At 39.4% G+C, this 22,240-nt stretch overlaps 1 protein-coding gene across 23 annotated transcripts in view; it reads right to left on the bottom strand.

Annotated features, from left to right (window-relative positions):
* The window catches only part of ELAVL2 (ELAV like RNA binding protein 2), a 142,285-nt gene that overhangs the window by 71,652 nt on the left and 48,393 nt on the right, over positions 1-22,240 (bottom strand). For 13 of the 23 annotated variants that reach the window (XM_055577883.1, XM_055577882.1, XM_055577895.1 and 10 more), the window contains exons 2-3: positions 8,401-8,491; positions 5,358-5,601 (exon numbers count right to left, since the gene is read on the bottom strand). In XM_055577883.1, the coding sequence (XP_055433858.1) occupies positions 5,358-5,601; positions 8,401-8,472 (316 nt within the window). In that variant the 5' untranslated portion in view covers positions 8,473-8,491. The remainder of the gene's footprint in view (positions 1-5,357; positions 5,602-8,400; positions 8,492-22,240) is intronic. The other 10 variants (XM_055577887.1, XM_055577886.1, XM_055577877.1 and 7 more) reach the window with 2 other exon arrangements.

Below are 22,240 nucleotides of genomic sequence, written 5' to 3'. Positions count from 1 at the left end.
TTGTGCCAAATTTCTAACTAAATACACCCAGAGTCAGCAAAAATGAGGTATTTATTAAACTATCATCACCCACCAACTCACTCAACCATCCTGCTCTTTTCAACCACTTGTCTGCAAGAATCAGGATTCTTAACCTCTAGATACTATGAATACCTAACAACTATCAGCTGACTTAAAGACTGCAACTGATGCACAAAACCACATTTCTCAAATTAATGTTCATCACTGCCTTGGGCTCACTGTGACTGACTTCATCACAGTTAAAAAAAAAAGCTATTAAATTTGAAGGTATGCATTAGACTAATAAAATACCACTTATCTCTTTCAATCCTGAGGAGCTAAGATTGCTTTTAAAAAGAGGGGAAAATACCATGCTGTCAAAATAAAGTTTGAAAATCATATAATCCTCATAAAATAAACCAGCATTAAAAACTAACTTTCAAGTTCTCAGGAAGCAACAAAGACATAAGTTAAACCTAGCTAAGATCCCTCATGTTTTGTATGCGACTTCACCACATGGGATCTCAGGAAGGGAGGAAAAAAAAAGAGGTCTGTGTTCCTATCCAAGGCACTGCCTGTCCAGAGATAATCTACATCTGCAAAGCCCGTGTAATTTATATTTCTTTATGTCTGTTTTGGCCTTTTGTTTTTTGCTTTTGTCTGAAAGCTTCTAATTGGCAGCTTATGGGGTCAGCACAGGACCTACCTCAACAATTCCTAGGTTAAGAGTGAAGCTATCACATTAAGATGTGAAAGGGCAGCACTCATTTCCTGAGGTCTTCAACTGTAATTCTCTTACCTCCTCTTTTGGAAGGCAAAGTTAACAGCCACAGAACAAACTACCCTAGAGTTTTAAAAACTGATTACACACTTACAGACACACACGTGCACACATACATACCTGCCCACACACACACACATACACTCTTCTAGGGACAGGTCGGGTATTCAGTAAAGACACAGCCCCAGTGACTTCTACACTCAATGTTTCTAGTCCTGAAACCCAAGAGATCAAAAGTTGGAGAGAGAACAGCATCTGAAACTTGTTTGCCATACAGTTGGGCATTGCAATTATACCCACCTGTCCCACCCACTTCCAGCCAGAAATAAGATAAACCTGGCTATCCCTGGCTCTATCATCTCCTGCAAAATGTTCAGGAAAAAGACGTCCGTAACTCCCAGGTAATTCCCACATTTCAGGCCCTCCCTGAATAGACAAATTCCCTAGGTAGGTCTGGGCAGGGCCCTGGAACTTGCATTTCTGACAGTCATCCCAAGTGACTCCAAAGCAGGTATTCTACTGACCAGACTTTAAATACTGAATTGACTGCCCCATCAAATCACTGAGAGAGCCTTCTTGACAACAGATTTTCAAGGCCTCCAAAGTCTTTATTTTTAAAAATTCCCTCAGGTAAAGATGTGCAGCCAGACTTGGGTCATGCAGTCACTGGGCTAGACTACCTAAACTGACAATCAGGGATTATAGTTTCTAGAGAAGCATGGATGATCATGTTGTTAGTTTTACATATCCCTCAGTCCTTGACCCTCAAAAGTCTTCCATTATCCTCTTGTGGAAGACTCACCACTCACCAGATGATTCCCCTGTGTGATCCTAGAAAAGTTATGCGTTTCACTAGAAATTCAACTGCTGGCCCTATGCTTAGGTTTTGAAGAGTTCTGGCCCTCCAACAACAAGGCAAGAGGAGACATGCTCAGAAAGAATGAGAAAACCAGAATTAGGGTCACTGCTCTGCCACTTAATGGACGTGTAATCTTGAACTCAACATGTCAGCAAACCTAGGCCTCTCATCTCTGGTCAGTGCAGGAGTTGGCTAAGGTCACCTCGAGGGTTTTTCCAATTCCAACGCTCTATTATTCATTCCTTGCATCATAAAATCCATTTCACTCCTCTAGAATGCAGCATCAGCAGGTGTCAAGGACTCTGAAGTGCATTTGAGAACTCAGAGGGACCAAGCGACGTCAGCCATGCTGTACAAACAACAGAAGTGTCTCATATTTAATGCCTATAGATGGGAAACAGGGTAGAGCACAGAGCTGGCATGAGCCCAAAGCAAGGGCCTGACAAACGACATGATAAACAGCATCTCGACCAGTGAGAAGATGACTGTATTTGAAACCGAAGATGTTTTTTAATGTAGTTCCCTAATCCTCATATTTTCAAAATAGTGGATTAATCTGCTAACACTGACACAACCTAAAAATTATATACTTTTAGGACTTAGGAAAGAGGCACACACTTTCCTAACTAGCTATTTTGTACTTAAGATAGAGTTTCCTAATTTTAGCATTATTTAAATAAAGACTTAACACAAGTGAAAAGTGGGGGGAGGGGGATTTAAATTTTCTTCGCACAGAGTGATCCCAGTTTTCTTACAACCCGATCAATTAAATGCTCCTACAAAATCAGATAGCAGGAGCTGGCCCACTAGCTACCCCAGGAAATAGAGTAAGTTGGATAATTAGAGTGACTGAAAAAACTCTGCCCCGACTGTAAAAGCATATACTGAAAAACTGCTCAGGATGACTAATGCTAAATACCAGAGTGGGGTTCAAATCCCCACAGATTCTTTCAAAACCTTTTCAGAAATATGTTAATAGTAGCTTCTTCAGAAGATATGCCCACTTTGCCAAGTGTAACAATTCTAAACCCAGTTTCAGAAATCTATGTACTATTTTGTTCAATACAAGTATTTACTAAGAAACTCAGAGTAACACAACTACAAAAAAATCTAAAGTAACTATGTTTGAAGCTAAAGGAGTCAGAACCTTCTGAACGCTGATTTAAGCCATACCAAGAATAAGATATTAGTGGTCCAAGTCAAAACAGGGTTAACAGAAGAGGTCCTCAGTATTCTAATGTGTCTACTCAACTTTTTCATTATCATGGATGTTCACTTCATGAAACATGTTCATATTTTATTGCTGTGAACAGGTTTTATGGCAGAAATACAGATTGTCTGTTAACTAGTTAGCAAATGACTTCCAAAGTAACACATTCAATGGAATTCTAGGGTCGTGGAGATAGCACCCCCTCCCCAGAGTTCTATGATTAAATAAGATGGGTGGAATGGTAAATCAAACTGGTTTATTTACTGCAGGATTTTAACATAATTTTTAATATGTTAATGATCTGCACTATGGTTCTTAAGTAGTCAACTATGGAGTGCAGTTTTTCTCAAACTTGTCTGTTAGTGGAACACTTGTTTTGAGGAGTATTTATGACTAAATATCATGGAACTAAGCTTAGCAAAAACAGCTTTCGATGTTTGGTGCTTACTATTCATTTTCTTGTACTCGGTTTGCTTATGAGAGATTTTAAACAGAATTTTACTAGGATGGAAACCTTCATTATCCAGCTCTCCATAAAAAGGTCAAGGGGTGCGGGAGTGAAAGAAATGAACACCGAGTATTAACATGCTTTGGCAGCACCTAAGTACCTAACCATGTACTACTTCATATTACCCGACACTGTGGTTCTATTACCACCACCCTCCAAACAGAGCCAGAGAAGCTAAGGGCATGAAGACAAAGAAATCACATTTATCCAACTTTGCCACGTAACAGCTCTAGCAAAAGGTTAACAGAGAGTAAGATAATTCAAGACTGACCAGAGGTTAAGAGATGAAAATCTGTGAGGTGTTTCCTGTGGGAAAATGCCTAATTCAATGCATGACTCAACAACTGGATGTATGATTTGTTTACTGCTTTCATCTATCATAACAAAACACGTGACCTTTACAACTAATTCAAGCATCATTTTTTAAATAAGATAACTAAGCAATCAAACCAGAAATCTCATCATTTATATCAAAACCTTAATACCATTTATCACATTTATGTCAAAGAGGCTATAAAATGCACACATAAAAAAATGCGGTTTTGCTAAAAACATAAAATTCAGTATCAGGACAGACACATGTTAATAAAAAGTCTTTGTTCTCTATCTTTCCCAACTTTTCAATAACTTTTTTTTTTTTTTTTTAACAAATTTTATGTATACTGCTACACTGATTTGGGGGGGAATGGAAAAATATTATTCATTTGATTATCAATATTCAAAAACAAAAAACAAACCTTATCATGGTGAACATCTAAGTAACATAATTAGTTAAAATATAATTATGGATTTATGATAAACAAGTCTTACTTGGTTTTTACTTGATTTTAATAAATAAATTCTTTTTGTGAACCTCAATCTGCATCTCAAGTAAATACGACCACGAGGCCAAGCCCAGGTTAACAGCTCTAAGTCACTTTGGAGACAATAAGCCCTTCTCTCTTGATAAAAGAACAGCTAAAGGTATCATCCTATAAAAAGTCACAGTTGACTCCAAAAATTAGCTAGGGACCCCCTCCTCTGCCTTCTAGTTCATTTTACCAAGGAAACCTGAAGCTGAAGCCAACAGCTGACATGTCCAAGGTCACATGATCAGTCAAAGTTCAAATTCTTGGTCCAACTTCTCAAACTGCTTACTTATTTCAAATATTTAGTTTAATATTCTGGTGATAAACCACCTGATATGCACCATCATTCATGTTTAACATGAAAAAGCTACAGAGTCTGTCTACACTTCATCCATTTTCAGTGTCTGCAAACAACTCCTCTATCAACCCATCTATGGCCAAAAACACTTACTTAGATTTTGCTTTATTCTAAAAGTTTAGTCAAATCCTCCAAAATACTAAAGAGACTTTCTACTACCTAATATTCAAAATGTGCTGTTATTAAAATCCAAATTACTCATCTTTTCATTCTTATCTTTTAAGAGGAGCACTCAGATACCACTTTTCCCTTTCCTTGTTAACAGACAGAAGCTAAGATCTTGCCATACTCAAATTGTATCTGTACAAATATTTATACACTGACAATGTCAGTATTACCATTTACTTGGTCATATATAAGCAGAACTACAGAGACTTAAGGAAAAAGGACATTTTAAGGTCATTTTCCTCTGCTAAATACAATTCTCCCCTTATTTCATTGTTGAAATGTTAAACCATGCAAGCTCAAAACTAAAGGTTAACATGATGCTTGCTGCTCCAGATACACGTACAACTTTGAAACATTTTCAAAAATGTTATTGTATAGTTCAGATTATATAAAAGTCTAGTTAAATATATACTGCTCATAAAAAAATATTTTATGCTTTGAAATAAAAATTTAAAACTATCTAAAAGTTAAAGTTTCATAGTGCTGATGTAGCCAGAGAACAGAGAGAGAAAATCTAGATGTGTAAAATTCTAGCACTGAATGATTTACAGGCAGTAAACTTAATTTTCTCACACCTTGAAACATAATCATTTACATGTGAGGAACCTTATCTAAAACTGCATACCTGTTATTTTGTCTCTTACAAGCTTACAGGACTCTATCTCACCGATGCTCCCAAAAAGACTCTTTAGTTCCTCCTGTGTCATGTTCTGAGGAAGGTAGTTGACTATTAAGTTGGTCTTGCTGTCCTCTGTGTTCCCGGAGTCAACTGGTGATGAGCAGTTGTTGTTTATGGTGGTTGGACCGTTGGCTGTGTTATTGCAAGTTGGCCCATTAGACAGTTGTGTTTCCATGGCAGCAATTACCTGCTAAAAACAGAGAAAACAAGAAATGTCAGAATTCATATTTCACAAACTATTTGAGATTCCATCCAAAAATTTAAACACTTGTCACTAAACACAAGTCGTCCTGCTGAAATGACAACAAAGCTTCAAAAAGTACAACACCTATGCTAACTTTTACTTCACATTAAGCTATTCGATTTAAGATCACAGCTGTATTTTTGACATACATATTCCACACATGCACGAAAGCACAATTTACATCTTTAACATTCTCTAGAACCCCATTCTAGGTCTATTCACAATCCTTACTCACCTGCTGTGTCCACAGAGTTGAGGAAATTTAGTAGCAAAGGGCATAGAATTAAATCCTGACTAAAAATACCAGAAAATAAAAGTGTTTAACATGCTACCAGAAACAAAGTTAAAAAAAAAAAAAGAACCCTAACTTTGCAGAGATATTTAGTTAGCCTAGGAGTTTATTCCGAAACTGACAGACATCCATTAATTAAAATCAAGGAGCAAGAGTACTTTGAAAAATTATAAATTTGTCAACATGTACTGTTTTGGTTACATATTGAAAATGTTTTTAATTGACGGTATCTCATACCTCTATCATTGGTAAGAAATAAGAAAATAGCAAATGTCTTATGTTAGGGTTTGCAGGATAACCTGGGGAATAAGCTGAGTACTTAGTGTACCTTGTCAATCTAACAGGCCATTCTTGTCAACCTTGGCAGCTAAAGATCACCAACAAGGCAGCTGATCCACAGCATCAAAATAAAATCCCCCAAACAATGCCAAGTGATATTTTGCCTTGACTCGGACTTAAAAGGAAAAACAAAAACAAAAAAACCTATCTAGTTCACCAGAACAACAATGCAAATGTGTCAACTTTTGCAAACAGACCAGCCCAAGGAATTTTCATTTGAGCGCCTAAGCCTGTTGAAAACACAAGTGATAAGGTATCTTCTATAAACTCCAAATACAGAATAAACAGCAGTTGGGGAAAATGGCCTCAAATTGTTCAGGCTACTTTAAAAATCTCTTACTAAGCAAATTTAGATCTAGTTTCCTAAAAAGCAATTCTGTGCTCTTTGAGCAAGAGTTACAAACCACAGCCCCAAATTCTCTAAAACCATTTTCCAAAAACAATCTACTTTAGAACCCAATATTGTGGGGGAATCCAAAAATCCAAGCATCACTGAAAGGATTGCCCTTCATATTCCATCCATCTTTCAGTTCCACAAAGAACTACAAAACCGACCATCCTGAATTGATAGGGTGCTAGTTTTAGGGAAGGATTAACACATGAAAGGCAAAGAATTTGAGGTAAAATTTTAAAAAATTTTTTAAAAAGCAAAGTAGAGGCAAAGGCTGTTACAAGAAAAGAGGGGGAAAAATGTCTTTTAAAAAGCATATTGCCTAAGAAAAATAAAAGGGCATAACCATGGATAAGCAAACAGGAAGAACTCTACTGCCAAGAGATGTTTATAAAAGAAGGCAGCACAGGGTAGATTGCGACTGGTCAACTGAACAGATTGAGACTGGTCAGACTGGACAAGAGCCGTGCTGTCAGGGTAAAAAACAGGAGACAAAAATCCAGCCTATCTATGAAATGTCAAACCAACTATAACCCCTTCCAAAACTTCATTTCCTTTTCAAAAGAAATGGGTTCTTTACTCTGCAAGCTACAAACTACCTATCTCAAGTATGTATTTTCAGAGAATACTTTAGGGAGGTGAAGAGAAATAAAGAAACCTTTGGAAATCTGTATTGGGGAAAAAAAAAACCGGAAGCAATTCAAGATATGCATTTTATTATAATTAACCAATTTATCTGAAACTGTGAAAGGAGGTTTCAGATTTGCTAATAAAGCATAACCGTTCCAGTTTATAGAATATTAGCCCAGGGTCACTCTTTCCACAGGAAAATGTATGTGAGATTAACCTTTGTCCAGCAGTCAGGAAAACAATGATCTGCAAGATGAGAGTGGCCAAGGCCAATTAAAACAAATCACTAATCAAAAACTTAGGGTATATGTGGAGACTACATGAGACCCAAATACAAGATTCGGACTAAAGCTCACTGGGATGGCATTTGAAATATAAAATGTTCATTGACTGAAATTAGCAGGATTTAGCAAGGACAACAAACACTCCTCACTTAATTGCACATTTATTTCCATGTTCAGGTGGCAAGAATGAGCTCCTAAGCCAACATTCAAGTGAACAGCTGCAGTAGGCTGTGTGTGCTGAAAATTACAGCATCTCTCAGCTATAGGACCATCTGCTCAGAATAAAATGATACTAATGTGCTATATTTTACAAATAATGCATATTCCATTGATAGGCTCAACACAACTGTTCACAGAATGCAAACTCTTTCAACAGTTACTGGGCAAATAATTTTCAGCCAGATTTACAATTTTGACATTTTTTTAAGCATCAGGAATTGTAAATAACTTCAAAATTTAGTAACCAAAAAAATACATAGTAAACAGAATGAAAAAATTATGGTAACTTAGTATTCAGACCATACCAAAACTTTTGTTTTTTGTTTTTAAAAAAGCTTGTCACTCTTTTGAGGCTGCACTAAATCCTAATTAAGATAATACAAGTTACATACAAAAGCAGGTTCTGATACTACATATACCACTAAAATTGCAATGTGCTTTACATCCTAATGATGGCCATACCACAATAGGTTAAATGTAAGAATAATTCGTATGCCAAATGAAAAGTTCAAGTGTTTGGTATGGCCTCAGCACTCCTGCAACATGCTAAAAAAAAGTAGCCTACAGAATTTAAGAAAAATCCCACAGACCCCGGTCCAAGGCTCTGCTGCCCACGAACCACTTCTAAGCAGAGAAGCCACATCACACAGTCTGACTGCCATGTTAGTTTGGAGTTGCCGTCTGCAATATGGACACAAAAAGTACCGTATGTTAGATGAGCAAGATAATGCAACAAATCAGTTTGTACAAAATTTACAGTGATTGTATTGATATTCCCAGCACGTCCATGCAGTGTGGCTTAATTGAATTTGAGGCAATTCCAATCTAATCTTTCCAAATTCATTTTAACATGTAGTTTTCTTGCACAAATTAAGCATTTTTAATTAAGAGCCTGATTTTAAAACAGTATTAACTAGTTACCTTGGCATCTATCCTAAAGAACTACCTTAAACCACATCTTAAAAAAAAAAAAAAAAAATTTTTTTTTTTTTTTTTTCATAATAAAATGAAGCAAAACACTGCATGCTATCCTATCTCTTAAGGATATGGGAGAAGGGAGGAAATCTGAATGAAATTATATTTACAGTGAGAAAAGGCAGTCATGTAATTCATTAGTGAATGCCTTGCATAAAAACATTCTTTCCCCCAAATATCAGAAGGGCATTGAGAAAAGCTCTATTTGCCCACACTGTTACCTTATACTATAAATGATCCTTAATCCTGGAGCTTAAAATTAAAAGTGAATTGAAACCCTCCCTGTGAGGTTATTCTGCCACTACAATCAAGGGATCTCTAACAGTTTTGCTGAGAATTGTTCACGCTTTACCATCTGAGCCACCAGGGAAGTTCCCTTCACATACACTAAGATGCAGTAAACCAGCATCTTTCAATTGAAATAATTGGACCAATAAACAGGACTGTTTGGAGTAATGTTTATATAGGATGTCACCTTTGTCTCTGAACAAAATCAAGTGCACATTTTTTAATATGTAAATTGTAAAGCAGCACAATTTGAAATGAGTGCTGCTATGAGGACCCCAATATGGTTAATGGGCCATTTACCACTTAATACAACTTGCTCCAATACTAAACAGAGTCACAAAATTGGCAAAGAAACCAAAATTTACATTTTAGCCACATATGCAGCTACTTTAATGGTCAACGTAATATTCAGAAAAACTCGGTCTATGAAAATAAATAAGCAACAAAGGAGGGCTGAAAAAGTCTTTTACTTGCATATTTATGATTATAAAAATTTCATCCGTCGAGTTAAACCTGGCCTGCACATGATTTACCCCTGATGCATATGTGATGAAATTTATAACATGTGACAATGGATTCCATTTTCTGGCATCTACGTAAAGGGTTTACCATACTCTTTACGGGATGCCATAAAAATGTTTTACTCTTCTTCCCTTCTCCCACTGTTACCAGGGAATTCGGTCTGATTGTATGTTCTTTATCTTACAAAAAGAAAAAGCACTAGTTATAGTTGAACTGAACCTGTGAAAAAATAAGATGCTTTCATAGCCGTGAAGTATCGATATTTTGATAAGAGTCTAATTGTGGTTAGACTACACAGGTAGACCATTTAGGAGGACCACGCCCAACAGGTTAAATCAAGCTTAAATGCATGTCCTCCACACCCTGAGGAGTTAATATCTAAACATTCATCACTACAGAAAACCACAGATTCAAATTTAATGGCCTCATCCCTTCCATTCCACAGGAAGTGGACACTAATGAGCTAATCTATTGACACCCCTCTTTCTGAAAGCCCCAGGGAGGCGAACAATCACTTTATTGCACCAACTAGCTAGGAAGGCTGTGTATGGAAAATGATTCTACTGCACTTTTTCATTTCAAGCACCCCAGACAGTTTCTCTGCTTGAGGCAGACACATACCTTTATGGGAAGTTATAAATAAGTCGCTCACATGGCCCTTACCTTTATGCTGGCCAACAATTCAGTTACTAAAAATGTAAAGCTACTTCCCCTTCACTTAAGGACAGGCAATTCTGCTCTACTCAGTCTACCACAGACAACCAGGCTGTGCACTATTTATAGATTCTACTGGCTCTGAAACTCTTTGGAAGCAAAATAAAAGGCCATATTCCAGCAACATAGAACCATTAATTTTAAAGCTTAAAGAAAGTGTTTCAATGTATGTTCCCCTCTTAATTTAGACATCAATTGTGCCAACTAAGACTACTTTTTCTCCTGTCATTCTTCATGAAATCATTTATGAAAAGACACTGAGCACAGATCGACCTAGACTATTCTAAACTTTCCCTGGTTCTGAGAGAGAAAGATCCTCGAGGTGTCAGCTTGGTGGGAACATGGATTTTAAAGGGTGGGGTGGAGGGCAGGGGAAGAAGTGGCCTTTATGTTTTCATTCATAGTTTACTTTCAAATTTCCAAAAAGACTTTTTAAATGGAATTCCTGCCCCCCACCCTGGTTTTTACTTAAATGGCCCTCTGTATACTTTAATATCTTAAGTTTCTTACAATAATGGATTTGGGGAAACCAATGCTACTGTTTGCTCACAGCTAGGACTAACAGCTTCCTGGTCATATGAAGAAAAAAAGCAAAGTCCCTATTTTCCAAACTTCCTAATAAAAAAATTCTGAAAACTAATTAGCTTCTTTCCTATTTTCAAACCTCCTTCAGACAGCCACCAAACAAGACAGACAGCTAATCAAGACAGTCTGAGAATTCTCATTAAGTACACCGTCTGCTAAGGGGGAAAAAGTTTCCAAGACCTAGAACCCACTTGATTCAGGGATCAGATCTGTGTGGTTTAAAGTCACAGAAAAGGCTACTGCACAATTCTCATGAGGACTATCTATCCGCACCAGCCAGTCCACTGAGACGTAGACCATCCTGATCTGGGCCCTCATCTCTTATCTGGACCACCAAATTACAGCCTCCCAAAACTTCCCTCATCATCCTCATTCACACGTCACACTATTTCCAACAGACTTTTCTAAACTCTCAATAGTTCTCCACTGCCTAGCAAATAAAGTGCAAACAGCTAATATGAAGAGTCTACAGACATCTGAGATCCTTGACAACTGCTTTCACCAGGCTCCTCAGTCAAGCATCTAAAAATATGAACTGCTCCTTGTCCTCCATGCAGTCACGGTACACTGAAGACCATACCTTCTTCTGGCTTTGCCTGTACAGTTCTATCTGCCAGGAAGGCCCCCAAGTCACACCTATTCCATATCCAGCTCCGGGATTTGTACATACTAAGCAATCAAATATATACTTAAGGTCAAGAGCAGTTCCTTTAGGAAACAAAAACAAAAACTCGAGCATGAAAGAGCAATCACCTCTGTAAATAATATGCAAACTTGGTAGCTTGTTTTTCTATCTCACTTCAGGTTTTTCGAACCACAGATAATTATGAAAGCATATTTTCATTTTTTTGGCGTATTGCATTAGCCATCCTCACCCATTAAAATCTAAATTCTTGTTAAATGGCACAACAAAGGAAACTATCTTTTGAGCGATCAGTTGTATACTGTCCTTTCAAGAGCCTGCTATGGCTACCTGACCACTACAAAAAAGCCAGAAACCAAGACAAATCCAAAAACATGGTACAAATGTGCTCCAAGCCTCTGGCCAACAGCGTCATTGAGCTGTGGCGTCTGGAACCTGGGTCTAACTTCAAACAAACCGGCAGAAGTACAGGTAGAAGTGAAAAAAAAAAAAAAATCATAACTCAAAAGTACCTAAAAAATACATCGGGATTAAGTTACAGATCGCAGAGTGTTTTTTAACTGAGAGAGACTAGAAAACATAACAAGCAAACATAAAAGGTAAGACCTATAAAAAGAATCATAGCTAGGGACAAGGACAAGTATCTCATACTCCAAAGGTCTGGCTTGGATGGAGTGACCTTGGATTCTCGTTTACTGGAAGAGGGTTCTCGACTAACACAGAACCAGGGCAGCATCAGTATAGTACAAAGCTTTTCCTCAGACATCAAACCTCTCTAAAGGCCAAGTCACAAGGAGAAAGGAAACAGTATCTCTAGTTTAAGAGCAGAACCCACTACCAAAAAAGGCAGCAGCCATGGCCAAAAGGCATGTTCCTCTGAGGAACTCGAGGCAAGGAGCTAAAGCTCTCGAAATAATCAGCAAAGTGAATAATGAGAGTTCACAAATGAGAGCTGGGTAAGCAGCAAGGTGGGTCATCTGTCTAGCAAACACCATGCCTACAGAATGTTTTATCTTTCCCATTCAAATCACTAAAATGGCATTTTCAGGATACATTTCGGCTTTGCTGAATTAAAACAATAGAAGGGTCAACCAAGCACTCAAATCATGGCGCTGACATGTTGGCTACAAGAATAAGCCATTTCTTTGTTTTCTTTAAACCCCTTCACTTTGCTATGTGGTTCCTAAAGGAATAAAGGTTTGCAGCTTTAAACTTCATGGGATATCCTCAATCCCGGAATCCCTGTCAACTCTCCGCCCCACTCCCATACCATTTTAGCTGCCTCCAGCTCCATGGATTCTTCAGCCTTGTCGAGCTCAGATTTTTCGCCTTGGGGCCAACAAGGGTCCAAGAGCTGCCAGAGACACTGCCCCAGACAGCTGCAGGACTCACAGGGAGAATGTTTTTTGGCAGCGAATGCGAACATTTCTCTGTCTCTTGGCCCTTTATGGCTCCTACAGAGTCCTTCTGACGCCAGTCTTTCTGATTTCTGAGGTTTTGTAGTTCTAGAGCTGGCAGAATTAAAAGCTTTGAGGTGAGAGAGTAAAGTGTGAGTTTAGGGGTCAGTTCCAAGTCCTTTCCTTCATTCTAGGTCTGTATCAGGCTTCCATGCCGGGCAACACGAAAGCAAAGATCCTGTGAAAACGATTTGCTTAAGGTTCACCCTCTGTTCATTCACCCATTCGTTCAACAAACATTAGTTCACAATGCCCACAAACTAGGGACTATCAACATGCTTCAGAGGCAGCAATCAAGAAATATCCTGGAGTGTACATCTGCAACAGGAGGTGTACACATGTATAAAACTGTGTATTAGCTGGAAATAAGTGTGCTTTGGAATAAAAGAAAGTGTAGAGCCGAGTAAGAGGGCTGAGAATGTGGAGATGAAGAATGGACAGTTTCCAGTATTAAACAGGAGGTCTCAGTGAGAAGATGAGCCTTCAGGCAAGATTTAAAAGACAGGTAAAGGGGACGACAGAGGATGAGATGGCTGGATGGCATCACTGACTCGATGGACGTGAGTCTGAGTGAACTCCGGGAGTTGATGATGGACAGGGAGGCCTGGCGTGCTGGGATTCGTGGGGTCGCAAAGAGTTGGACATGACTAAGCGACTGATCTGATCTGATCTGAAGCACCCCTGTGGTGGGCAGAATATCAGCTCACCTTAGATGCCCACACCCTCAACTCTGAAATATGTGACTATGTTACATGACAGGGAATTAACATACATATGGAATTAACGTTGCTCATCAGATGGCCCTGAGATGGAAAGATTAACCTGGATTATCAGTTGGGCCCAGGGTAATCAGAAGAGTCCACATGAATGGAAAACGGAGGCTAGAGAGCTGGTGTCAGAGTAATACAACCTGAAAAAGACTCAAGCCACAGTCACTGGCTTTGAAGATGGAAGGGAGCCATCAACAAAGGAATGTGGGCAGCCTCCAGAAGCTGAAAAAGGCAAGGGGAAAGATTCCCCCAGCATCTCCAGATGGAATGCAGCCCTGCCAATACCCTGATGATAGCCCAAGAGACCCACGTCACGGGATTCTGCCCTTCAGAACTGCAAGCTAATAAATCCGTGTTGTTTTAAGCACCAAGTTCATGGTTAGTTTGTTAAAGATTTATAAGCAAATAAATACATCCCCATGGGGATATCTAGAAGACACACCAGACAGAGACCAGCCAGGGTGAAGCTAGGAGGAGGCTAGAGAGAGATGAGTCTAAGAGGTGGAAAGCCAGACATACAGGACCTTTGAGGTGTAGAGGAGGAAGAAGTTTCCTTCAACACTCCTAGGGTTCTGGCTGGGTCTGCAAATTAGACTGACAAATTAATAGGAGAAGAGCATACAAATTTTATTTAATTTATTTATACATGTACATGGGAGCCTTCACAAGAGAAGTAATCTGAGCACGAAGTTTATATACCTCTCTTAGATAAAGAAACAACAGATGTGTAAAGAATTGACTAGACAAGGCGGTTTGGGTTGGGGGTAGTGAGTGATAAGGATGAAACTAGGAAGATGTGCTGTGCTTAGTCGCTCAGTCACGTCTGACTCTTTGCGACCCCATGGACTGGGACCAGCCAGGCTCCTCTCTGTCCATGGAGATTCTCCAGGCAAGAACACTGGAGTGGGTTACCATGCCCTCCTCCAGGGCATCTTCCCCATCCAGGTATTGAACCCAGGTCTCCACACCGCAGGCATATTCTTTACTGGCTGAGCCACCAGGGAAGACCAAGAATACTGGAGTGGGTAGCTTATCCCTTCTCCAAGGGGACTTCCTGACCCAGTAATTGAACTGGGGTCTCCTACATCGCCGGCAGATTCTTTACCAGCTAAGCTACCAGGAAAGCCCAAAGTAGGAAGATAAGGGTTAGTTTAACAAAGTATGCTTGTTCAGATTTCCAGGCCCCAAGTCACTGTACTGATGTTAAGAACACCTTCCTTCCTCTTAGTACAGGGAGGGTTCTTTCAACATGGGAATTTTACTACCTATTTCAGAGAAGAAAGGAGAGGGAGGAGGTTAGAATGACCTTTCTACTTCTGCTATTTTCTCAAACTCCTTCAGCTTAAGATATTTAATATGCCAAAGTAACATACTTTGGGGCAGTATATCCTCTCATCAAAGGCTGCCGCAAGAAAGTGAACCATAGAAAAGGTTTTGAGCAGAAAAGGTGGCTACTGTGAAAATAAACTGGGCATGTTTATGTGGGAGAGCTCAGCAACTTTGGAAACAAGAAGGCCAACCAAGAAACAACTGTAGTAACCAAGATGCAGGATGACAGTGATTCCAATCAGGGTGATACCAGGGGAGAAGTGGACAAACCCAGCAGGAAACATGTCATCGATGCGTTAGTTTTAATTACATCAGTAAAAAGATGATGAGATGGCATCACCGATTCAATGGACAGGAGTCTGAGCAAACTCCAGGAGATGGTGAGGGACAGGGAAGCCTGGCACGCTGCAGTCCATGGAGCCGCGAACAGTCGGACACGACTAGGCGACTGAACAACAACAATAAACTATTTGAATCCATTATCAAGAAACTGCTTTAGATTCTAACTACTCACGTTCAAATCAATTCATCTTTCTGGCCACTAAGAATACATGATGATTAAGAAAAGGATTAACTTCTATAGAAAGTTAGCGCCTTACTTTAGGAGACGCTAACTTAAGATCTCCTTAAAGAAACCCAATATTTGAAAATCTGAGTTTAAAAATACTAAATCAAGAGTTATTCCCTTTATCTATGGAGTCTTTAAAAGAATTCTGCAAGTGAAACATTTAATAGCAAATGCAAAATTTATAAAAACCAGAATAATTCAAAAGATGCAACTCTCAGTAATATGTCAGCCATTGATTTGTAACCTACAACAGCCCCTAAGGCTCAGAGTTCAAAAAGAAAAGCCTCAAAAGTTCACCCCAAAAGGTAAAAAAAAGTAGATGATACATGAAAATAATGAGAATAACTTACATTTCTGTGATATGTAATTAAACTTTAAATCTATATTCTCTATATACACACCTCCACAGTGGTCAAGGTTAGGCCAGGGGTTAGTTTAATCTTGGTTACAGGCTAGAATACACTACCATCTAGTGATGAATCATTCCAACCTCAGTGGGCATTATTAATTTCTACGCCATTATTTGGCTGTAGAACCTAAAATAGGACACGAACATAGTAAGAAGAAAATCAACTACTCCCACAGTTTTGTAGCAGGGTTCTTGTTTGGAATAGGCAGATAATTTTGAATTGCTAAATTAAGACAGTTAACGTAGTAATCAACATAGAAATTGGATTAACTTCACATTCTTCTGCAAAAGTCATAGCTAAGGAGAACCCCCTCAGGGTTGTACAAATTGTGAAAGGCTGATTGGAAATCCTCAAATTAATCCCAGTAGTTGACTGTTTTCATTAGGTAGGTTAAAAACATAGCTCCTCTGTAGGATACAGCCACTAAAATACTGTCATATTCGAGCTCCAAAGGAACAAGTATGCCTAGTCTTAAAGGGAATATAAGACAAGGAAGGTTTATAGTCACAAATATTGTTTTTTAACTCAGAAGTGTTATAAAGGGCCACAATACTCCATCTGGCCACTAAGGTTATTTTACTCTTAAGTGTCATCTGGCAGAACATACACACAGAAAACCAAAAACTATAGTTAAGTGTTTAACCCCAAGTAGCTTATACCAAACTAAAGTGAACAAAATAAAATGTCAACAGAACAAGGAATGTTTTCTTCATAATGCTGGGAGGCTACAAATATCTCTGTTGAACTTTAAAGAAACTGAAAATACGAGATACTACCTTTAGACATAAAATCTTGTAATTCACTAATGCACTGCAGAACACCTACCAAGGGGCTCTCCCCCGTCCACTGTAGGATTTGTGGGAGCGTAAACGTTGGCCAGCACAGAGGGCCAGCTTCTTTCCTCTCCTGGCAAGTGGACGCTTCACTGGTATTCACCTATGCAATGTATTTTTCTTTTCAGTTGATGTTAAAGTCTGGAGACTCCCACGAGATAGCTACATTTGATTTAGCAACACCACTATGAATTATTTAGCACAGAAAGTTGGAGCATCTTAAAAAACATGATTCACACTAAGAAAGATACTTTATTTCCTTTGGTCCATCTTCTCTTCCCCTCCTCCTCAAAAGATGGCCTTCTTAAAAAGCTACATCCCAGCTAGGAAAAACAAGTACATAAGCTTCTGGTTATTTACTACATTTCGGGAAGGGGCAAGAATCTGCATTCAGATAAAGTGTTATTTTCACTTCTAGACATTCCAATTGGGGGAGGGGGCCGAAAGGAGAGGGTCACAAGTAAATTTCTGGTTACTCTGCTGCCTACAAAAGAGTTAATGTTTATATATAACACTACTATGTAGATAACTAATGGGAACCTACTCTATAGCACAGGGAATTCTACTCAGTGATCCGTGGTGACGTTAATGGCAAGGAAATCTAAAAGAGGGAATATACGTATACGTATAACTGATTCACTTTGCTGTACGGGAGAAACTAACACAACATTGTAAAGCAGCTATATTCCAATAAAAATTAATTAAAAAAAAAAATTCTCAGCAGATGGATTCAGCCCTTTCCAGGGATCAACATTTAAGATGTTGGAAAGTGTGCACTTTCAGACACAGAAAACAAAGGACTCAAAGCTCTCTCCAGCACGAAAAGGAGTTAAGGTGCTTGGGTTTCCCGCCAATGACTGTCACTTCAACTGCTGTCAGACTTCCCACTTCACAAGTTATCTTATCACTAAGCTAAAGCACATTTGAAATAAACGCTTGAAGGTATCTCCAAGTGCACTGGGCCCAGTCCCCCTGTTGTATAAATGGACAATGAAGCAAATGTGTGAGCATAAAGTACAGAACCGTTTACGTATGTACATACGTAGTTCCAAAATTGAAGACAAACATCTCCTATAGGTTTGAGGTGGGGAAGGGGGGCATGTGTGTGATCAAAATGCTATATTTTAACAAGATAAAAAATTGTTTTAATCTAGCTTTTGAATTATTTCTACTCTGGTAAGAGGTAGAGGAAGTAAAGGGGCTTGTTTTCTATAAAAGCTTCAATTATATGCATATAATTTAGACAGATAGTATGTGCATGCACTTTACAAATTTTCAAGTGCTATTATCATGATTGCTGGGCAAAGGAAGATGCATCTTAAAGCGCCGGCATAGAGGACTTGCTTACCTGTCTTTTAGGTTATGGCGCAGTTGTTTTTTTTTTCATGTTTAAATGGGCAACAGAGTGCAGAGCTGCACTGGGAGCTTCTTAACATGAAAAGGGAATACGGGTGGACAGAAAGCTCAGTGTGAAGACTGCCCGGTCACGACTGTCAATTCCTGTGACCCCTGACGCACATGCTACGTTAAACTATATTTAGCACGTGGTCACAAATGGTGACTGAGGAGGATTAGAATTTTTACTTAAAATGCTGCAATTTTCAACCCCCGACCTCCAAATACTATATATTAGTACATACGGTGCCAACAGCCTAAACGTTCCACATCGGAATTACAGCCTTGTCTATTTTATCTTAAAGAGTACAGCCCATACACACCCGCAAAGCAGTACACAGGTTCCACTCTCCTGAACTTAGTCTTCCCATCAGCTGCTCAGTCTCTTGGAACTTTACTATTTAAGATTAGAAACTGCTACCTCACTTTAGCGAAGAATTCCAAGGATGACACAAGCATCCTCTCCTCATACTCAGAGTTATTTACAATACAGGGCAGAAAGGGAACGGAGCCTCATTCACAGCGGTTCTCTAGAATCTGCTCGACAAGCTGCACACTGAGGTGCGCTGCATGCTGTCACGGGTTCTACAATTCACACATCAGTGTTCCATACACTTCCACACACAACTCCATGGCCTCCCACCATCTTTCTCCTATTATGATTTTCAAAATGACCTGAATTTAAACATTTCCTAAGCCAGCTAATACAAGAAGACAGAAGGCGTGGGTTTGATCCCTGGGTCAGGAAGATTCCCCTGGAGAAGGAAATGGCAAAGCAGTATACTTGCCTGGAGAATCCCAGGGACAGAGGAGCCTAGTGAGCTACAGTCCATGGGGTCACAAAGAATCGGACATGAATGAACAACTGAGCATACGCACAAGCCTACACTAGGCTTTATGTTTAATTAAAATAAAAAATAAATAAGGCATCCTCTTAAACCCTCCAAAGGATTTAGGAATCTTTTGCTACAGGAAAGATGATCTGACCACCTCCTGAAGCAGAATTTAGTGAATCCTATGACTGAAATAAGGAAAAGCAAGGAAGGAAAAGTGGCATTTATTCCTTAGTCTAGGAAAGGCTTGAAGCTACATATTTTACAGACAAAAATCCCACTTAGTCATCTCGTGCACTATGAGCTGTATACATTAGCTTCCATTTACAAATGGATTTCAGAATTTCAAAAGTCTAACCAGGTATTAAATAGAAGAAGAACTAGGATTTGTAACCAGTGCTGAGACTGTGTCTGAAGCCTCCTACCTGATCTCTGCTTCCGGGCTTGTCCCTTCTCCAATCCATCCTCCATTCCACTGCTACTATGATCTACCTAAAAAAGCATCCCAGGACCATTTCTGTTTCTCAGGCCTTCACACTGACCCCACATTGCCTACAAAGTACCATCTCAACCTGCAGAGGGGGCATCGTCGGCACTTGAGCTGGTCCCCACCTCCCTCTCCAGGGGAATGCCCACCCACCACGCCCCATCACACACGAGGCTCTAACAATCTCCCAGCGGTTCCTCCCACATCCAGGCTGCTTCCCACTGATACTCACGCTCCTCTCTCCACCCTCAAGAGTCTCACTACCTTTCTTCTCCTGGGAATGGAAACATCCTCAGCACATGAAAGGAGGCACAAGGCCTCCAGGAAGGAAGCCTTCTGTGAGCAGCTAAGCTGAGACCCAAGACGGATACTCCTCCTCTGAGCTATTAGCCCACACTCACCTTCAGTCTCTTCTGCGATCAAAGTGTACAGGACCCATAAAAGAAAGCACATCAGTGCCGGGAAGTGCAATTCAAGGTGATGAGTTAAAAAAAAAAAAAAATTCCCACTTATTTATGGGATTTTTTTTTCATGCGGTTTTACCTTACCTGCCAAGCAGGAAACCTTCTATTGCAACTCTATACATCCGGAGTAGCAAAAGTCACCTCAGGTTGTCAATGAAGGGGAAGGAAGGTAGACATATTCTAGGTAGTCCCCCACCCCTAACAAACACACACGTCCCTTTCCAGATACACCTACTAATTCTTCTATAATGAGCTCAAGCATCAAGTTGAATCAGCTTAAAAAAAAAAAAAAATCTCTAGCTACAAGCCTTTGTTAAAACACCACAAGCCTCAGAAGGAAGAGAGGGGACTATAGGAGTGGTCCGTTGTCATCACATCACAGTTAAAAACAAAGGAGGCTTCACCATGAAAGTAAAAAACCAAAACCACATCGAGAGTTAATATCTCTCTTCCAGCCCAGCCAAGGTCTCAGGAAGCTGGGAGTACAGAAGAAACCACCAGGGCAGAAAAGCAACGCCCCTTATTCACCAGATGTGACAGGTATACTCTACAAGATGCTATGAAAGCAAAGATACACAAAACAGACTCACGTCCCACCCCTCGGGGACCTTCTCTGGACTGGACCACAGCTTCACCCAGAGATGTCAAAGGCTCTGCAGAAGTCTTTAAGAACCCACAGCCAGGAATAATAATCTCTCTGGACAACCTATGCTAAATATTGTGCTAAGAAAAAGATAAAAGGGCAGAGTCACTGCTGCCATGGAAACTACCACTGCTAACTTAAACATCTGAGCCTGACACATATTTGAGCAGAAATGAAGCATCTTGCTTCCCGGTGTTTAAAATGCTAAAGGATAACAAGAGATTATATACAGCTTTCCCAATTAAACATTAAACTGGATTTCTGCCTCATTAGGAAAATATGAAGTTACAAAGAAGCATAAGCTGAAAAATTTGCCTGATTTAGGACCACTAAGAGTTTCCTGGTACCCACTTTCTGCCATACTTTTATCCCATATAAAGAGCAAGTTTCTTTACAAGAATTTTCTCACTAAAGCAGATTGAACGCTTAAATTGCTTGGCAGCATACACACAGTATTTTACCTCAGACAAGACTTTTAGAAAAGTACCTACTATGTAACAAGTAACATACCAGTCCAGAGCAATTATGACTGCAATCTATTTCAGATCAGCCTAAAAGGAAACATTTTTACCATCAGCTACTATTTTATTCACAGATAGATTAAAAAAAAAAACAACAAAATCCTCAAGCCAAACAAACAAAATTCTCAAGCCATCCTTGAGACTATAACCCCAAACCCAAATTTTCACTTGTTCTGTAAAGAGAGTGGAGATCTACTCAAGTACACTCTCACACAAATTTTAAAGAGTTTCTTGACTTGATTCTGATTGCCAATCTCTGGTTGAGAATCATCAATATAAGGGAAGTAGAATGGCTTCAAATGTGATTTTCTATACTCAAGCATGCTTTTTACAGCTATCTTGTCTCAGGCTAAAGCCCAAGATTCACGACAAAGGCTGCAGGCCTTAGAAGTGTGTTAAGGAAAAAGGATACTCTTCATTCCATACTTCAAGAATAGCAATGACAGAGGAAGGGAATCATTGAAGTAGAAGCAGCAGTAGTAAATTAAGACTGGACAAAACTTTCCCTGAGCTGGAACACTCATTAGAGTGAGTTTCACTGCCATCAGATCAAGAAAGAACAATTACTATGCATCACTGGCCAAGACACAGCAGTATTTCACCAATACAATTTCACCAGTAGTACTCTTTGTTCGGACTGAAAATGACCCATATCTTGACTTGCTGAGACTAAAAATGACTGGTCTCCTGCATTAGGAACTGACCAAAAGGCAAACAAATGAATCCTCTTGTTTATCTGTTAAAACTGGCTACACATGAACTAAGATCTAATCAACAGGGCTAACAGAATGACAACAGCCGGGGTAGGGCTCTTTTAACGCTCTGTGTGGTCTGCAGTTCATCATACACCAGTGGCCTGGCGAACAGGAACTAACAGTGCTTGTGACCAGCAGAAAGAAAATTTGCGGTATGTAGACAAAAATTTTCCTAATTAAGGTATTACCCAAATTCTCACCTGGCTGAGTCAGATGCTTAAATAAAATGAAAAATATA

Source organism: Bubalus kerabau, chromosome 4 (genome assembly GCF_029407905.1).
Source record: "Bubalus kerabau isolate K-KA32 ecotype Philippines breed swamp buffalo chromosome 4, PCC_UOA_SB_1v2, whole genome shotgun sequence".
Taxonomy (NCBI): Eukaryota; Metazoa; Chordata; class Mammalia; order Artiodactyla; family Bovidae; genus Bubalus; species Bubalus kerabau.
The sequence above is the reverse complement of the archived record's forward strand: the minus strand, read 5'-3'. Positions and strand labels throughout refer to the sequence as shown.